Source organism: Rattus norvegicus, chromosome 8, assembly GCF_036323735.1.
Source record: "Rattus norvegicus strain BN/NHsdMcwi chromosome 8, GRCr8, whole genome shotgun sequence".
Lineage (NCBI taxonomy): Eukaryota > Metazoa > Chordata > Mammalia > Rodentia > Muridae > Rattus > Rattus norvegicus.
Window position 1 is genome coordinate 125,288,359 of NC_086026.1, and position 12,733 is coordinate 125,301,091.

Below are 12,733 nucleotides of genomic sequence, written 5' to 3' on the forward strand. Positions count from 1 at the left end.
TGGTTAAGGGAAAGTGTGTATACACTTCAATTTTGATGGTCTGACAGATGGGACATCCTGGAAAATGTATAGAGTGGCTGAGCTGGGGAACACCACCAAATTCATGGCAGTAGGTAACACTGGCTTCCTGCCCGTTCTGAAACATCTGCCCACACCCATTTTGCATACTACAAAGAAATCACGAGTGCACACACGTGTGTGTACTTTCCCAGGCTCTCCCTATGTGGCATTTACAGGCACTTTATGATGAGAACTGGAAGAGTGGTTAACAACAGCAGAAGAGAGAATGGAGTGGTGGATTGGCATAGCTGGTAGGTAGCTCACAAGAGCAAGATGAGAAGTGAGTTTTGCAGAAGCGTGGCTATTTCCATCCGCCTTTGGACTCAGAACTACTGGCTGGAAGACCTGGTCTAGGACACACAGTGAGTCTCAAATGCCCCAACAATTTCAACACGTGGGATCCCAACATCTGATCTTTTTAAGAATAAGAAATGAGGTAAAGAGCAGGAAGAAGAGACATGTTTTAAGGTCTTCACTGTCTTCCCCCCTGGGAGGTCCCATTTAATACGTAGTGGGGTATTTACCAAGACAACTGTGACAAAGTAGTGAGATGAAAAGGTAGCTACCCCTGAATAAAATACAGGGAGGGCTCCCTACAAAGATGCTTCTTAGAGAAGACCCCTGTGGAAAGTGAGCAAACAAACCAGCAGACAACAGGCAGGACCATTCCCTAGCATTGAAGGAACTCTGTAGAAAGGGTGCAAAGCAAACCAGATCTGATTACTTAGTGAGCTAATGCAAAGAAACCCTGGGAAGCCAGGAACCCTCCATTAATTCCCGACAGGAACAGTATCACATTAAGATATGGCTACTGTGTAGGCCACCATTTTTTTTTAAATCCTACCATGCCCTTTTGGACTCTCAGTAGCATATTACTGGCAAGAAAGACCTTGCTTGAGGTGCAGGTGAACAGACGTACCTGGTATGTGGAGACAGGGGAGGCGGCAATGAATGGCGTGATAGATGTCTGCGGGATCATGCGGTTGGTTGCGAGACTGTACGGTGAAGAGTAAAATCTGTGAACAGAGAACAACAAGAGATTTGTGAAGCAGCTGCCTGCTTGGCCTGTTACCCAGTCCTGCCAAGCACATCAACAAAAGAGAGTTCCCTGGGACTGCTTTCCCACAGAACTGTTCACAGGACCACCATCTGGAAGGGCTACATATCTGATCCCTCTAAGAGGGACAGATCAGGTGAACTTTAAGTCATCTTACAAAATCAACTGTGGACACAACGGTGTTGGTAATGAACAGATAGAGGACTGCATCAAGCTTTACAAATGGTGGTGTTGTACAATTGTCCTCCAAAAGCAAAGGGCACCAGGCTTTGTAAGGCCATCTGAAAGAAGAATTTATTGCTAGAAGGTTCTAGATCAGTGGTTCTCTACTTGCTGGGTTGTGACCCCTCTCAGGATTGAACAACCCTTTCACAGGGGTTACATATTACATATCCTACATATCAGATATTTGCATTACAACTCATAACAGTAGCAAATGACAGTTATAAAGTAGCAATGAAAATAATTTTTGTGGTTGGGGGGATCACCACAACATGAGGAACTGTATTAAAGGGTTGTAGCGTTAGGAAGGTTGTTCTAGGTATTTTGTGGTAATATCCATGCCTCCCTCAGAGAATATTTTATCCACGGAAGGAGAAGAAAGAGGATGATTTGAGTCTGGATTGGAACAAGAACTTTCTGGATTCGACCAAGGAAGTGGTGTAGGTAACAGGATTATGGGACATGCTCCAAGAGACTGTGGGTTGGATTTAAGTTCCTTGGCCTTCCGGAACACCCACTGAACAATTATACAATAATACTGGGTGAAATTAGGAGCTCACAAATTCAAGGGAAGAACCTTCTCTTCCACAGAAGAGAAGCCTAGATATTAAAGCCATCTGCATACCTATCAAGAGCAGGAGAGGCCTCAGTGTCTACCAGGTGTCTGCTGATCTAATACTTCAGTGGGATTTTAAGCCATTTTCCCACATAGCTCCATTTACATGAAAGACCAAAGTAGCCATGGAACAGATAAGACAAGGTCACCAGAGAAAGACTATGCACTCACGTTCCTATCTATTGGGATAAAGCAAAGACTCTTTGACTTTGCTAAATTCATAGCAAGAGTCAGTCATGACGCTCCTTTTATAATTAGCAAGAAAAAGTATTAATTAATTCTAAGGACTCACTGACACTTTGAAGACAGACTCACAAGGGTTTATCTAAAAGGAAACATTTCATGGTACTTCTGCTGGATAGAGGGAACCTAAGATTTGAGGTTGCCAATACTCAAGTTGTGAATGCTTCAAAGCAAGGATTAGCAACTTCATATTTTTATTATAAATTTATGTAAGCTAAACTTATTTTATATATATTGTGGGTCTGTGCACTTGTGAGTGCAGTGCCTGTGGAGGCCAGAAGAGGGTGTTGGATCTGTTTCTAAGTCCTCTGACAGGTGTGGTGGGAACCAAACTCAGGTTTTCTGTGACAGCAGTGAGCTTTCTTCACTGCTAAACCATCTTTCCAATCCTTACCGGGGATTATTAAAAAGCCATATCCTTTGGATGGATTTTTTTAGATGTGTAGATAGGAAAGCCAAACGACAAAACCAACTGATCCATTCTATGACATGTTCTTCCTACACCTGCTCAGTGGCTCTTCCAGCTAAGACTGATGCTTTTAAAGGGACACTAGGTACACACCTACCAGGACAGAAGACAAACACACAAAGGTGAGTTCTGACAAGAATACAGAGAAAGTGAAGTTCTCTTGCTGGAGAGAATGCATAGTGGAATGCTGTCTAGGACAAAGGCTTGGAGGTTCTCATGAGCATAAATACATGCATACCCTGTGACCCAGGACCCTGCTCTTCATAAGCAAGGGAAATGAAAACTTGTTTACACAAAACCCTTAATGCAAATGAGGGCAGAAACTTTATTCATGTTCTCCTGAAACTGGTGACAACCAGATGTATTTAAAATCTGTCCAAAAACAGCGGTGCGTCTATACAGTGGAACTCCAGGACAGTAAACACAGCCATGCTTATTGTCCATGAATCATTGATTCCAGATCCTCCTCAGCCCTGGATACCTGAACACAGAGATTCTCTGTTCTCTTGTATAAGACAGGTAGTGTGTTCATAGTGCACCTAGTCCAGGTTTACTACAGGTTAACTCTATATTACTCTAGATAATCTTTAGTACAGGTACAAATCCTATTAGCAGCTAGACCTTGTCTTCTGTAGGATAAAGGCAAGAATAAACTGTCTGGATGTAGATGCATTTTTTTCAAACATTTTGTATTGTAGTTGGCAGGGTCTGTGAATGAGGAATCTATGAACTGGGAGAGTCAGCCATAACCAGTGGCAAAGACAACAGGGTAGACCCTAAGGGAGTTATACTCATTGAAAGAAGAACCAAGATACTACAAAGTACACATCCTGTTTATATCACAACGTGGAAAAGGCAAAATCATAGAGTCGGGAGATGAGTCACAGGCTGGGATAGTCTAATTATGAGAGAAGGAGTTACTTCAGTGGGGTTGAAGGGGATTTTGAGCTCAGAACTGTTTGTACCTACTGCAATCATAAAGTTATATCCCAGAAGGGCAATTATACTGATATATATATATATATATGTATATATGTATATATATTTAATATATTGATCATATATATAGAAGTATATGTATTTATATACTCAACTCAAAATTATACCAAATTCTCCTTGCTCTGGAGGATTGCTTTTGGAAATGAGGTCTCATGCAACCAAAAGCTGGTCCTTGACCCATTAAGTAACCGAGGCTAACCTTGAACTCCTGATCCTCCAGCCTCAGCCCCCTGAGTGCTGGGATTGCAGGTTCATATCATCCTGCCATACAGGAAACAATGGTTTTGAGCTAGGATCTCACTATGTAGAACAGACTGGCCTTAAACTCGTGTTAATCCTCTTGCTTCAGCCTAGCAGGGGCTAGGACTGTAGGGACCTTTGCGCTCTTTATTTTTATGCGCATGCGTGTCTATGCGTGTCTGCCTGCTGGTCTGTATGTGCACTGTGCACATGCAGGTGTTCACAGAGGCCAGAAGAGGGTGTAGGAAGCTTTGGAGCTGTGAGGCATCTGATGTGGGAGCTGGGAACCAGATCCAGGTCGTCTGCAAGAACCACGTGTATTCCTGGCGGTGGAGCAAGCTTCTGGCCCTCTACTTTCTGCTTTGAATGGTTTGCTGAATATTTACTCTGTGTACCAATGTGTTTCAGACAGGACTCGGACGGAAACATCACTCAATACTCCTCTATGTTGTCCCTCAAAGAATGCCTTACCGCTATGCTCATCTGCCTAACAGTCTTTCATGGCTTCCCATTGCAATGAGGATGGCGTTCAGTCACCAGCCAATCAGCCTACTGCCAAAATTTCAGATGACTTTTCATACCCACTATTCACACATCTGGGATTCTGGAACTTTCTCTTCCCTATGATCCTGTTTTTACTTTTCCCAAGGAGCAGCACAGTGTGGAATCTGTCTACACAGATACTTTCCCAGCTTCTACTGCACCACCCATTTGCCCTCTCATATGTGGATTCTTTAAGGCAATTGTGGCATATATATATATATATATATATATATATATATATATATATATATATATATATATATATCTCCACCCTCTCCTTTATTGCTTTTCTTTGCTCTGTAACTGAAGCAGCTGAAAGTTTCTCAAGAAGGAAAAAACAGTCTCTGCTATAGATTGAATGTGTCTCCCGCCTCCGCAGCTCATACATTGAATTCTTGACTTCTGGCACAACTGTATTGGAAGACAGACCTCTGAAAAAGCAATTAAAGTGAGAGGGCACAACAAGGGTGGGTTTGCGGTGAGAAAGAATCTGTGATTTAGGTTAGAAACAGATACCTAAGAGCCTACTTTCCACCCTACACACCACACACACACACACACACACACACACACACACACACAACACACACAACACACAAACACACACAGAAGAAGGGCCATCATGGAAGCCATTGAAAAGCCTGGAAGGGGCACCCTCACAGAAAGCACATTATGCCCTTGATTTTGAATTCTGAGCTTTCGGAGTTTGGGAGGAGATCAATTACAGTTAAGATAATGACTTGGGCATGGAACCCTAAGCTGGAAAATACAGCATACTCCTTAACTGTCTTTCTCTGTAGACAATATGGATTCAGGCAATGATGACCTCACTGTGTAGGAGGGAGCCTGTGGCACTACTAATACAGTAATTGTTTATTGGAGGATAAATGCATGGGAAGTCCATGCTAGCGTCTGACCAATCACAAAGGGTCCATGAAGCTGACTGAAAGCTAGAGATGAGACCCCAGAGAAGGAAAGCCCTGGAGCCACATCTTGGTAAATGTCCAAGGGAAGTTGAAGTAATGTGTGCTTTCCAAGAACGAAGTGTGTTCATAACCAGACGTGGCAGTTCCTTTGCCATGGAAGATCTGGTTAGCTTTTAACAATCCTTTCTAGGTCTTTGACAGGCAGTGGGCAGAGAACCTACCCTGGGCTGATAAGGACATGCCCAGGCACCCATAGTCCATCTAATGCTCCATACACTGATGGAACGTGTTGCACAAGTCTGCTCTCCCCCTCAAGCTGGCAGAAAATCCACGTGCTGCCTTTTAGCATGGACGGTCTACTTTGTAAAGTGTTCCAATTGGGATATTTAAATGAAAGCAATGAAATTGGATAGACAGAGTTTGCAAAGAAATTCTCTCTGTGTGTGGAGATGCAGAGAACTGAAATATAAAGAAACCAACCAAGTAAAAGGACACTCACTGAAGGAACCTGCGTGTGGGGGTGGGGGGTAATTAATGTGTTTTTGTTCTCTCTGCTCTCATCCCATCCATTTCATACTTCCCAGCATGCTCTGAAACTGGCATTCAAGTCAGAGTCACCCAGAAGGGCAAACACAGTAAGCGGAGCAGGCAGAGCCTTAATCTAATTCTATGATCCTGCTGCAAGAGTGCTCTTCTCAAACCCAAAGAGGAATTGGAGGAAAGTCTAGGCCATTCCAGGAGTGGCCCCACTGTGCAATTGGGGCTCAGGACGGCCCCTGCCACATGTCCATACATGCTTTACAAACAAGGTCTGATTGAGAAGATAGTTCAGACAGTGAAGGGCAAACATAAGACTTGGGTTTAATTCCTAGAGCACACTTTAAATCTGGGTGACGCTGTGAATGTAATCTTCTAATCCCAGTACTGGGGTAGTGGAGATTGGTTGGGGCTCACTAAGCAGCCAACCAGCCAGCCATACTTTTTGAGAGTTTGGTCAGTGAGAGCCTATCTCAAAAACAATGCTGAGTATCTCCTGGGAATGACATCTGAGGTTAAACTCTGGCCTAAACATGAATATACATGTATGCACACACACACACATACACACACACATATCATATACACATGCATATACATATGCATACACATACATCATACCACATAGAGATCATATATATGTATATATATATTTTCACACATGTAGGCTGGCGAACACACATACATGTACACATGTACTTGTTCACATATACCCAAACAAACATGTACATACCATAGAAACAAATCCTGGCCCTTTCATATTGGCATCTATTTAAAAAAAAATCCAGATAAATGTCTCATGTGGAGGGATTATGTAATGGGGAATCTAATAGAAAATCAACCCAACTTGTAGCCATCATAGCAAAGTTAGAAGCATGGGTAGGGGGTGGTTCTGATGATTTGCGTGTGAACTGAAGGTCCTGTTCCGCACTTGGTTTTTGATTGATCAATAAAGATACTAGTGGCCAATGACTGGGTGGAAGAGGCAGGACTTCCATGCTCCTGTTGGCAGGCTGGGAGACACAGGGAGAGGGAAGGAGACTCCCCATGCTTCAGAGGGAGAGAGAGCCACTAGTCATGTGAGATCTCTGGTAGAGTGTCCATTGGCCGCTTCCCTGACTGGGCCTGGGTTAGCAGGTGGGGGATTAGAAACACGACTAAGCTGAGGGCAGATTTAGAGTACTGAGCAAGGAGAAGGTAACTGGGCAGTTAATTTGAGGGCAGATTTAGAGATGTTGAGCTGGGAGTGAAGGTAAGGGCACTTAGCTGTGGGAGGCTTAGAAATGCCCTGCCACTGAGCTAAAAGGAATATTAAAAGTAAGCTAGTGTGTGTGTGTGTGTGTGTGTGTGTGTGTGTGTGTGCGTGTGTATGTGTGTGTCTGTGTGTCTGTGTGTCTGTCTTTCATCCATGGATCCAAGGGAACCAGGGCAGTGGCTGGTAGTAGGCTCCATCTGTCAGGAACTTAATCCAGCATACTAGAAAGTACATGATACAGAGGCACCCCATGCACATATGTGCCTTTGTAATTTCTATGTGGGAATGCACGTATCCTGACTAGTGAGTCCTGCTATAAAACACTGAGAATGGATGCCTGGGCCAATCGTTCAACTAAAAGTAGTTTACTCTCTGAAGAGCTTTGTTTTTAATGTTTAGTGATTTTCATGATTTGTTGTTCATTCTATGTGTGTAAGTGTTTGCCTACATCAATGTGTGCCACATGCATGTAGTGACTGAGAGTCCAGAAGAGGGTATCAGATCCATTGTAACTGGAGTTACAGATGGTTTTGAGTCATGTGGGTGCTAGAATCTGAACTCATGCCACACACACAGACACACAGACACACACAGAGATGTACACACATATGGATATATGTGTATATTTGGGGTCATGATTTCCATCATGCAAAAGCCTTCATTGTAATCTAACTTGGTGTTCTAAGCTCAGTGCTGTTCTGTTTTCCTTTGGTGATGTCTGGAGACAACCAGAGGCCGCTGACATCTGTGGGAAAGTTCTGAGAGCCTACAGATTACTCTGCAGTGCGTGAGGGAAAATACAACCCACATGTTATCCAGCTTCATCTTCTAGACAAGCTGACACTAAGAAGCCTGGTGTGGGCACACGGATGAGGCTCTACATGACCTAAATGATGAAGAGCTGAGGGAAAACCAGATACGATCTATAGAACCAAGCTGCTTGTTGAAAACCCATTCACCTTTGGGTATGGTGTGCACTCAGGTGCTTGCACAACGCATGACTCTTGTGGAGGTCGGAGGACAGACGCGGATTTTAGTTCTCATTTCCCACTTTGCTTTTGAGACAAGGTCTCTCTCATTTTGCTACTGCCTACAGCAGGCTAGCCCATCACAGAACCCCAGCAGTTCTCCTGTCCATGCCTCCCATCTTTCTATGGGAGTGCTGGGATTCTAGACTCACATTATAGCTTCTGCTTCAGGTGGGCGGTGGGGATCAGAACCTCAGTCATGCACTGCCAGCTCTGCCCACTGAGCCATCTCCCCAGCCCTGTATGTGTGCTTTTGAGGAACACAGGAGTTCCTGAGTTTTCTGGCATGAAAGGCAAATATCTTCCCTAAGCCCAAGAAAATGAGAGTGTAGGGTCACTAATGGGATATCAGTTTGCCTAAAGAAAAGTCATCTCAGGGGGATTTGCACTCAGCGGTAATATAGTAAAATTTTATTTCACTGGCAATAAAAATAACACAGACATATCAATAACCCCAGGGTGGATGCTTTTTACCACAAAGAAAACATACAAAATCCTATTTGCACACCAAAATAAACACTAAGAGCTTGTGTTTCATGTCCATGGGCAATACTGTTAGAGTGGGAACGGTGGATACTCAATAGGATAAGATTAATACATTTTTGGCCATTTTTACTAGAACACCAAGATGTTTCTTTATATCATCATAACAATGTATCACTGCAATACCAACATAGCTTCCCACTCATTTCGTCCTCAGAGTAATAGTGTCGGGTTTCTGTATCACTTAATATCAAATGCCCATAGAAAATAGCTTGGAAAAGAACACCGCAGGAGACATTCCCTTGTCGTCTCTCACAGGAATACACAGCACTCCAATAAAGGCCTCTGAGAGGCTTTATGCAGCATATCATGGGGAGAGGGGCAGCAGAGAGATGTGCTGGGAATGTAAGGAGGCTTATTTCTCATCCCCCCAAGTCATATCTGAAAGTGGTGGGATTTCGTAGTGCACTGCTAGGAAAATAAGAACAAAAGCAGACGGTAATAACAGATTGTAACAGAGTTAGGCTGAGCGAGTACAGGGGAATTTTTATTTCTGCTAAGCTGATCTGTGGCGAAAAAAAAAAAAACCAAAAATCCAAAAACATTATTCAAGTCTCCCTTCTCAGTTATGACTTTGACCTTTTAACCTCCTCCAACTCTTAGGTAAAAGTGACACTGAACTAATTTTCAGTGGTAACTTGGATGGATTCAGAGAGATGATATTGGGATTTCCCGGTGACTACCAACAGCAAAGTCTTACTAGGCCAGAGTTACATAGGCTGACACCCTAACGCATAAGCTAAACAAAGCCTCCATTATAGTTTCACAATGAAGTATTCACGTGGCCGTTGCCGTTATGGGACGGGACTCATTTGATTTTTTTTTAATTCTTTGGTAATATATCAAAGATCATATCCATTCCCCAATTCCCCTGTTCCAACTCTTCTCCAACTCCCCTGCAACTTCCCGTCCTCGTTCCTTTTACATTATTTATTTATATTTTTGTTTCTACAACATGCTGAGAAGTACTAGTACTGCTTGCGTGTGCATGGGCATCGGGCAGTCTGGTAGCACATGGGCAATCTGCCTGGGACAGCATCTCTGAAGCAAACAGACTCCCCTCGTCAGCAGATGTGGATTCGCTCAGCTTGGGGTGGGGCTTCGTGAGCCTTCCTCCAGGCTAGAAGGTTGAATGGCTCATCCTGTGCGCGTCTTGTGGAAGCAACACAGATGCCTTGATCCGTGCGTGTCACGCCCCTGTTGCGGTTTGAATGTAGAGTCTTATCCCCAGCTGACACACGTGTTTTGAGAGGATTCTGAATCCAGGAAGTGGCTTTCAGGAAGTACATAGCATGCTTCCTGTTCTGCGTCCAGGCTGCTCCCTGCTTTCTGACCTGAGTGGATGTGAACAAGCGACCGAGTTCTCTGGCCACCACTGTGCTGCTCTCTCTACATAGTGGACTGCACAGTCAAACCTTGTGAGGCAAAACAAATTTTCCTCCCCTCCCCTTAAACTGCTTCTTTTTTAGGAATTTGGTCCTAGCAATGAGCAACACACTAGACTCCAGCCCCATATTATACTCAGAAACCCCTTTGGCTTAGTGTAGGTGACCGGACACCGGAGGACCACCAAACACACTCTTTACTACAGTACAGAGGCCTTGGCAAGAGAGAAACTGGCTGGAGCATCACAGAGCTTGCAAGCCCTCCCTGGAACACAATTTCTCCTGTGTGATCCGATGCAATCAATTTTCATCTTTGGGAAAAAAATACATAATCAGGTAAACGGTAAAGATTAAAGTTCCCTTCCTCACTTCTTTCCTGAAACACTGCTGGGTCATCCCAGAGAGTAAATTCCATCACTTGACTGCTACTCTTTCGTATTTTGTACATATCCAAGTGCATGCTGGGCTGAAGAAATGGATGGGCACTTAAGGGTGCTTCTTGCTCCTGCAGAGGTTCTGAGTCGGGTCCCCAGCACCCAGTCCAGTGGCCCTCCACCTCCTCCATCCCCAGCTCCTGAGGGTCAATTCCCTCTTTTGGACTCAGTGGGCACCACTCTCATGTGAGCATGCAGAAACACACACACACACACACACACACACACACACACACACACACAAAGTTAAAAATAAATCATTCAAACATTGAATATAAGAATATTTTAGTACTTATACATCTCTTGCAACCGTTTTATTTTATCTTTTATTAGAATTGTGACCCCATATGTTTATTAGAGCCAAGATGAAGTGAAATTTTCCTTCTCAATGATGGCACCAAATAATTTTATGCATAGGAAGACCCTTTAAGTCAAAAGAGAGAGGGTTACTGTTGAATTCTGCTAGCTGGGTATTACGTAGTGTTCAGTGTCTCTAAGGGGAACGGAGAGACTTGTGCCTCTGTCTTTGGATCCAGCCTGTGGTGCAGCCATGCTGTAGACATGGCTTCTTCCCCTTAGTAGTGGACTCTTGCCTGTTAGGTTGTTTCCACCTGACGTCACATGCCTCAGTTGTGCACATTTACACGGATTCTCTAGACCGATGAGCAGGTGACCTAACAGCATCTGTGCTCCTCAGAGCAGCTGATATTCACCTGAGGGGCAGTCTGCTGAGAAAATATGTGAAGACATCTTCACATTATACTTATAAAAACGGCTGTTCTGCCAGTGACCTACAGTTAGGGAGTTACCGTAGGAGCCAATAAAAACAAAGACAAGAAAAGCATTTAAAAGTAAGATCAAGACTATTTTGCTACCATCTTTGTATTTCTTTCAATGTCATGGCAGCATGTAAAACTCCTTTCTTCTCGTAAATAACATTACATAGATGACAGTCTAATACATTCCACTGTGTGTGTGTGTGTGTGTGTGTGTGTGTGTGTGTGTACATGCATGTAGGTATATGTATGTGAGTGTTCATGTATAAGTATATGTGTCTATGTACAAGTGATTATGAATGTGCCTGTATGTGAGGGTGCACATATGTGTGTGAGTGAGTGTGCAATTGTGTATACATGTGTTTGCATTATATGTGTGTATTTGCATGCACGTGTCTGTATGTGTGTGACTGAGTATGTGCATTTCTGTGTGCATGTGTGTGAGTGTATGTGAGTGTGTGTGTGTGTGTGTGTGTGTGTGTGTGTGTGTGTGTGTGTGAAGGTCAGAAAATTACTGTCAGGAGTTGCTTCTCGCCTTTCACCTTGTTGAGACAGTGTCTTTGTTCTTGTGTCTGCTGTAGCACTGCACACTCCTGGCTACCTGACCCCAGGCTTTGAGTTTATCTCCAGTGGCCAACTCCCATCTCCCTGTAGAAGTGCTGAGATGACAGAATGACAGAAGTATGCTACTGCCTCTGGCTTTGTACATGGGTCCCGACAATGAGGAACACGTGGAAAGTTTTCCTGCCTCATAGGATGATACTTGGTGATAATATCTAAGAAGCATCTGGAAACACAAACAACCGAGACCACGGAACATGGATTTGGATACGGAATGTAAAGGTTTGAGATTCAGAAGAATGAAAGATGGCTGGGGCTCATTAGAATAAGGGGTCTGTGTGAAAAAAAAAACCACCAAACTCTGAGAAAAGACCAAAAGCCAGTGGAAGTGCAGGGATCCAGAGAAGGTTCTGGGCTCACGGCAGGTATCAGTACAATCGAGAGCAGCACAAGCAGGGCCAGGCTCCTCAGCGTGTAACAGTTCTCAGTGGGGGACTGTGCTAGATGGACAATCCCTCCCCCTCTCTCTCCCTCCCTCCCTCCCTCGCTCTCCTTCTCCCTCCCCCCCTCTGTGTGTGTGGGGTGGTGGTGTGAACGCTGATGCTTGGTGTGAATGGTGTGAAGGCTGGTTGACTTCCCTGCCTATGAGGGTCAAAGGTAAGCCTCAACTGCCATTCTTCGGACACTGTCCACCTTGGTTTTTACAACAGGGTCTTACACTGGTCAGAAAGATGTCCTGTAAGCTTGTTGGCCACTTGGCCCCCAGAGGCATCTCTGATTCTACTTCCCCAGCGCTGCCCAGCATCTCCTCACTATAGGTTCAGGTCTTCATGCTAACA

General features: G+C 44.1%; 1 protein-coding gene across 25 annotated transcripts in view; it reads right to left on the minus strand.

Annotated features, from left to right (window-relative positions):
- Positions 1-12,733, minus strand: part of Rbms3 (RNA binding motif, single stranded interacting protein 3) — a 786,929-nt gene that overhangs the window by 105,048 nt on the left and 669,148 nt on the right. For all 25 annotated transcript variants that reach the window (XM_017596208.3, XM_017596203.3, XM_039082840.2 and 22 more), the window contains one exon: positions 980-1,076. In XM_017596208.3, coding sequence (XP_017451697.3) covers positions 980-1,076 — 97 coding nt within the window. The remainder of the gene's footprint in view (positions 1-979; positions 1,077-12,733) is intronic.